The 250-nt window shown below is 60.8% G+C and overlaps 1 protein-coding gene across 1 annotated transcript in view; it reads left to right on the top strand.

The window, feature by feature from the left end:
* Positions 1-147: 147 nt before the first annotated feature.
* The window catches only part of MAN2A2 (mannosidase alpha class 2A member 2), a 7598-nt gene continuing 7495 nt past the window's right edge, over positions 148-250 (top strand). Inside the window, exon 1 of the mRNA XM_031059678.1 lies at positions 148-231. Within this exon, the coding sequence (XP_030915538.1) occupies positions 148-231 (84 nt within the window). The remainder of the gene's footprint in view (positions 232-250) is intronic.

The raw sequence follows: 250 nt of genomic DNA, 5'->3' as shown, positions 1-250 counted from the left end.
AATATAAATATCCAGCATCGGATTAAGCCAAGTAGGACGCGGTGAGGGCTCTTGGAGGAGGAGGCAGGAGGCCGCGGTGCGGGGCTGCGCTGTCCGACCTGGCTCCCCCCCAGTGCGGGCGCAGGTGAGTCCCTGCATCCCTTCGGGATGAAGCTGAAGAAGCAGGTGACAGTGTGTGGAGCTGCCATCTTCTGCGTGGCCGTCTTCTCCCTCTACTTGATGCTGGACCGGGTACAGCATGACCCTACAC

This window comes from Geospiza fortis, unplaced genomic scaffold (assembly GCF_000277835.1).
Source record: "Geospiza fortis unplaced genomic scaffold, GeoFor_1.0 scaffold2, whole genome shotgun sequence".
Classification (NCBI taxonomy): domain Eukaryota; kingdom Metazoa; phylum Chordata; class Aves; order Passeriformes; family Thraupidae; genus Geospiza; species Geospiza fortis.
This window is presented reverse-complemented; position numbering and strand designations above follow the sequence as displayed.